This window comes from Limulus polyphemus, unplaced genomic scaffold (genome assembly GCF_000517525.1).
Source record: "Limulus polyphemus unplaced genomic scaffold, Limulus_polyphemus-2.1.2 Scaffold3455, whole genome shotgun sequence".
NCBI classification, from domain to species: domain Eukaryota; kingdom Metazoa; phylum Arthropoda; class Merostomata; order Xiphosura; family Limulidae; genus Limulus; species Limulus polyphemus.
In genome coordinates this window covers 92,599-98,974 of record NW_013669065.1, presented here as the reverse complement: position 1 = coordinate 98,974, position 6,376 = coordinate 92,599, and the positions used below count along the sequence as shown (strand labels likewise).

The 6,376-nt window shown below is 30.3% G+C and overlaps 1 protein-coding gene across 1 annotated transcript in view; it reads right to left on the bottom strand.

Annotated features, from left to right (window-relative positions):
- LOC106469383 (heme-binding protein 1-like) overlaps positions 1 to 4,230 on the bottom strand; it is an 8,029-nt gene extending 3,799 nt beyond the window's left edge. The window contains exons 1-3 of the mRNA XM_022397890.1: positions 4,145 to 4,230; positions 1,200 to 1,287; positions 265 to 443 (exon numbers count right to left, since the gene is read on the bottom strand). Of these exons, the coding sequence (XP_022253598.1) occupies positions 265 to 443; positions 1,200 to 1,277 (257 nt within the window). The 5' untranslated portion in view covers positions 1,278 to 1,287; positions 4,145 to 4,230. The remainder of the gene's footprint in view (positions 1 to 264; positions 444 to 1,199; positions 1,288 to 4,144) is intronic.
- Positions 4,231 to 6,376: the final 2,146 nt, after the last annotated feature.

Below are 6,376 nucleotides of genomic sequence, written 5' to 3'. Positions count from 1 at the left end.
GGATTTATAAAATATGAAGAAAAATATTGGTTCATTACTACTGGATTTTTAAAATGTGAAGAAAAATATTGGTTTATTACTACTGGATTTTTAAAATATGAAGAAAAATATTGGTTCATTACTACTGAATTTTTAAAATATGAACAAAAATCTTTGATAGGTTGTTTAGGCAGAGTATTCATAATGAATCTAAGTTTCTACAACAGGCAATTGCTGTCCATTTGAAACTTAGATTCAATAAAAAGAAAAATATTGGTTCATTACTACTGGATTTTTAACTGCAGAACTAAGTGGTAAGAAAAGAGAATATTACCAGATTCATTCTGCCCATTAATGTAACCAAACAGCCGGTGAAAATCTTCTCGTCCAAACTCATCAGGTAATTTACCAGACAACTTCAGTGTTAACCACTGTGTTTCTGGGTAAGATCTAATCTCAAAATCCTGTTAAAAGTGAAAGCAATTATTACTTTAGAAACTCTCTATGAAATAATACACAAAAGAAACAAATGCTTGAGTTTCTTTTAGAAAAACTAAGTATTTGATTCAAAAATAAAAAGCACCTTCTATAACTACAATAAAAAACTGTGGGAACATTTTTAACATTACGCTCTTTCACCAATGTTAGCCTCTAAAATTTACTCTTCAGACTCATGAATAAGTATATACAGAGAAAAACCAATCATGGAACATTGTTGGTATTGGTTATGTGTGTACTACAGTATGTGGCATGGAACATTGTTGGTATTGGTTATGTGTACTACTGTATGTGACATGGAACATTGTTGGTATTGGTTATGTGGTACACATAACCAATACCAACAATGTTCCATGCCACATATAGTAGTACATACATAACCAGTACCAACAATGTTCCATGCCACATACTGTACTACACACATATTTGTAGTACACAGATATTTGTACTACACACATATTTGTAGTACACACATATTTGTAGTACACAGATACTGTAGTACACAGATATTTGTAGTACACACATATTTGTAGTACACACACATATTTGTACTACACACATATTTGTACTACACACATATTTGTAGTACACACATATTTGTAGTACACAGATACTGTAGTACACACATATCTGTAGTACACACATATTTGTACTACACACATATTTGTAGTACACACATATTTGTAGTACACAGATAAGGATAAGAAACTTAAATTACTCACGTCACATTTGTTAACAACTTCAAACTTTGGTTCTTCACTTCCTGTTATGGCACTTTTAATGAATTTTAGAAATGACATTGTACTGAAACTAGAGAGAAAGAAAATCAGTTAGTAAATGTTATACACTACAACAATTTTATTGAATTTTAGAAATGAAATATCCTACTAAAACCTAGAGAGAAAGAAAATCAGTTCGTAAAGGTTATACACTACAGCAATTTTAATGAATTTTACAAATTAAATATCCTACTAAAATCTAGAGAGAAAAAAGATCAATTACTAATGGTAATAGTGTAGTTTTTAATAAATTATTTATTCTCAACTCTGTTTTTAGTTATTTCAACTAGTTTCAATGACAGTAGTCCAAGTCAGTTTGCTAAATTTTCTAAACATTTGCAGTCTGTGTAGACATTATATAGTTTTAATTTTTTTCTGAAAGTTTGTTTTTAATGATATTTTAAACTTTATGTCAAGTCACAGTTATTACAAGACTTTCAAATTATTTTGAGTTGTTGTTGATTTTGAGCTCTATTAAAATGACTGGAATTACTGTTGGCATTAAAAACTGTTATGTGATGTGTTCTCCAAACTTCACTGTTAGTGCCGTGTTGTGTGCATGGATAGACATTGGGTAACTACCACATATACCATACCACAGAATAGACACACAAATAAATTAAATTCATGGATCAAATGTGAGTTCTTACACAGACTGCCAATGATATGTAATGACTGGTATCCTGTAAGATTGATATATTTTACTGTATAAGTAGGGGCTTATAATTATAACTAAGCCTGTTATTTAGGACAGTTTTTAAAGAAGATTTACTAACAATTTCTAAGTTAAGAACTTGTAATTTACCTAGACTTTTAGCACAATTCCTTGAGCCTTTTAGAAAAATTAAGTTACAATAAAAGATAATTTTGAGTTTTCAGTAAGTTTAAAAGATAGAATTTGACCAAAATATCGTTACATCTAGCTTCAACAACAAATCATTACATACATGTTTATAAGAAACAATGGATTTGTAGAGTGAATTAGTCTTAGCATTTTATTTTAGGTTTTGAATGGCTTAATGTGATATCTTTGTGCTCTAAAAGTATTGTTCTTGATGGTGAAAGTAAGATCAGCTTCCTGGAATCAATAAGGTTCAAAGTTATCAAAACCAATGGCTAGCTTTTCTTTTCATCAAAGTTGTGATTAAGTGAAATTCCCTGATAGTTTTTTAAAACCATTTGATCACAGGAGATAAGTTAATAATACTTTGTCATTTTTTATATCAAAGTTCATTTTTAATATTAAAGTTACAGTAACACAAGAGTAATCAATGTTTTTTTAGAACACCAAGATGGGAAATTTGATGGATAGTAGCTATAAGTTCATCTCATCTACATCTATAAATAATAGAAGTAGGAAATTCATTTCTCTAATTCTTTCTATCTCATTTTATGAAACAATTTATGACTAGTAATTCTGTATGTTCTGTAAATAAGTTTTGTAATTAAATTCAACTACAAAACTGGGTACCATGTTTATACAACTGTGTAGAGAGGCTTATGATGAAATCCAATATTGAAACTTTTATCATTGTAAGTAACTATCTGTAAAAGGGAGTTATCATGTACTGAAAAACTTTAAACTAATGAAATTAACCAGACCTATATGTCCATTAGTACAATTAAGATGAAATGAGCTAGTAGGATGAAACACTTGATGAAATTCAATGATAGTGTGCTAAAATGTAAGTTTTTTTATCTGCTTACATGTATATGCTGAGGCATGAAATATGTGGAGTCCACCAGTATTGCTTTATGTATATTAAATAACACTTTTCATTGAGACTTATTAACAATTTTTAACTCTGGACAATTGAAACTCTTCTGATAACTCTCTAATAGTCTGAATCAACAGAGTTCAGTTGTCCCATCATCTTTTCAATTGTAATTTTCAGGATTTTTTCCAATTTTTTTTTTCTTTGTCTTTTGTGTTGAGCCTTTCTTCAGATTATGGAACCAACAACTTTAAGTTAATTAAACAAAACAAAGAAAATAAGTCAACAGAAATCATTCATACCATATAGACTATATTAACACACTCACTCTGAAAGTTTTATAGTTTATACAAGAATAATAACAGTTAGATAATTTGGCATCACCTGAAATATTTATTTAAAACTTTAAGTATTCCATAAAATAGATGAAGATGCTATAAAATCAATTAGATAACACATCCAATTTCAATTTTATGTGACAAAAAATGTAAACTTTAAAACCTGTGCAACAAATTGCTGAAATAAGTTCAAAATACACATAAAGTAATAAAACATAACAACTTCAAACCAATTAAAAAGAGTGTGTGTACCTGTGGGGGAAGAGGGGAGTAAAACTTTATAAACTGAAGGAAAAATGAATGTAAAATTAACTGCTAAAAAATAAACAAATTCCAACATACTGAAAAATCCTCCATAAATATTTGCATTAAGTGAAGTGTATGAAATTAATTCAAAATTATTGATTTCGCCGGGAAAACAACTTAAGCATTTCATGATGCTCTGCAACAGCTTGATGCTGATAGTTGATCAGACCAAAATTCTGACACGTATCTGATTTTACTTTTCGTTTTAGTTTTATTAATCTTTTTACTTACCTGACAAAAACAGATCTTCACCCTGATAAGTGAATTCTAGGGCAGTGATCCATGATGCTGCTATAGTACTAATTTATATTAAAACAGCGTCGGCATTTCCATTAATAACCATATAAATATTTTGTCAACTGTGACCACTCAAAATACCACCAGAAGGCAGAACTAAACTACTATAATAATAATAATATTAACAACACTTGACGTGAGAAAAGAATATACAATACCTTAGAAAATTAACAAACTGTAAGAATATACTTCTTATAAATATTAAAGATCTGTATATAGTTTAATTACGTACCTCGCAAAAGTTTTTAAACAAACTATCAATTCAAGCTCAAAAACTACTTCGAACGCTCGATGACAAATCGGTCACGTACTGTCACTTCTTAGTGCAACACCTAGCGTCTAAAATTCTAAAGTCATTCTCCATTTCCGGAAAGAATTTCACTTTATAATGCTAAATCTCTTGTCAATAATAAGTTAAGAAAACCAACTCTTAAACAGAAGATAAGCGAGCTGCAAGAGATCTTCAATTGTGAAAATATAAATAAAGGAACAGAACGTGAACTTTGTCGGCAAAGATAAAAGTCAAGTTAGTTAACACATCTGAAATGCAAGTGCACCTAACTATATATTATAAAAAGCGTTATAAGTCCTGAAATGTTAAGGCGCCAGTTATAAATAAATATATTGTTGTTGTTTGTCGAATTTCGCGAAAAGCTATTCAAGGGTTAAATTCGCTATCCATTCCAAATTTTGAAGAAGGTAGCTAGTTAACATCACACAACATTGGTTACTAACGGCCAGGTCAGAGGCTCCTAGGATCCAGGTATAACCTTTCCTGATTTCGAACTACTGACCAAACGGAAGGTAACACCCACTGCCGCCGGGAAATTGATTTTTGGATCGATTAATTAATTAATTTTATACTGTCATTTGCTTGTTGTTGTTTGAAGTTAAGCACAAATCTATACAATAGGCTATCTGTGCTCTGCCCACCACAAGTATCGAAATCCGGTTTCTAGCGTTGTAAGTCCGCAGACAAACCACTGTGCCATTGGGGGGCGTCATTCGTTTGAAGCTTGTTATCACTAATTTCAATAAAGAACTGAAACTAATGTATAAGCTAGAATCCTATGTTTTGTTACACTTTTGTATTTATTAGAGAACCTAATTATTACGTTTTGAATAATTTCCTACTATAACCTAGAGTTATCCGTTGGTATTTGCATGTCTCCATTAGAGGTCGGTTAGGTTCTGTTACAAAAGAAAATAAGTTGATTATCTCTGGAGATGTAAGGTTTAAGACAAAGGGAAAATAGGCTGGGTCACAAAAACAATGCTTTCAATGTTTTCATCAAAATAGTTAAAATTTCCTCAATGAAACCTAACAACAGGTAGGTCACTAATAATCAGTTAGTCAACATCGTGAGCTTAATGGAATAACTCAGACTGTATAGGTGCTATCTATCTATAGGTAACAAATGAAGATTATAGAATTGCAGTTATATAGGTTTTCTACATTTTTACTTGGCTCTAACTCCCTTATCATCATGATTCAGCTCTAGAACTGGTCGTAATACTTCGTGATTATTGTATCAGTAAGTTGCACTTGCAAATAGTTAGCGCTGTAAGGAAAGTATAAACTGGGAGAAACAGCTTAAAATGGAAGACAATTTCATTTTTATATATAACATATTAGCATGGGTTAGTAAATACTTCTAGAAAAAATTATATATATATATTTTAAATAATCTGAAATTTCGGTTTGTTTTGATCTGCTCTCGAGTGACTTCATTAATATTCTTTCATTCCTCATTACTAAAATATAGTTTTGTTATCTAATCACTAAATTAGTTCATTCAGAAAATTACATAAAAACCCCTGACAGATCCAAAAAGTGGCTAATTATCAAGTGATACTTGGGATTTCTGAAAGTGATAATACAAAATTTAAACAATATCAAAATTTCAAGTTTCATCCTGTCTATGTGGATCATATCTTATTCAGTTTTTTGTTTTGTTTTCTTTTAATTTCTCGCTGAATCACTTTAACGTATTACGAATTATTTTAATAAATGCAGGTGAGAAAAAGAACTTTAGTGAATGACCTTAACATAGGGTTTTAAACATGACAAACTCATATTAAATATCTTTTTCCGGTGGATCTGTTTTAAAGCTCAGTGGCAGACGTTGATGTGGTTCGAACTACCCTAGATTGTGTCATATAATTTTATAAAAATTAAGGGCTAAAAGTCAGTAAAATATGCAACAAATTGTATATATTATTTAGACAGTAAAAAACTGTTATGCACTATAAAATCCTTACTTACATTTTAGATAAGTAATGATTTTAAACTAACACTTTCGACCGTATGTTTCCAATATTCCAAATTATAGTAAAGTGTCCTATTTTACATATATTGTATGTGGTTTTGTGAGTATGGTAAGGAGTTGCTGGTTTAGAATAACATTTGTAGATTCGATGACGAGGAACCCACTTTGAGACTAATAATGGCTGGAGACGGCTT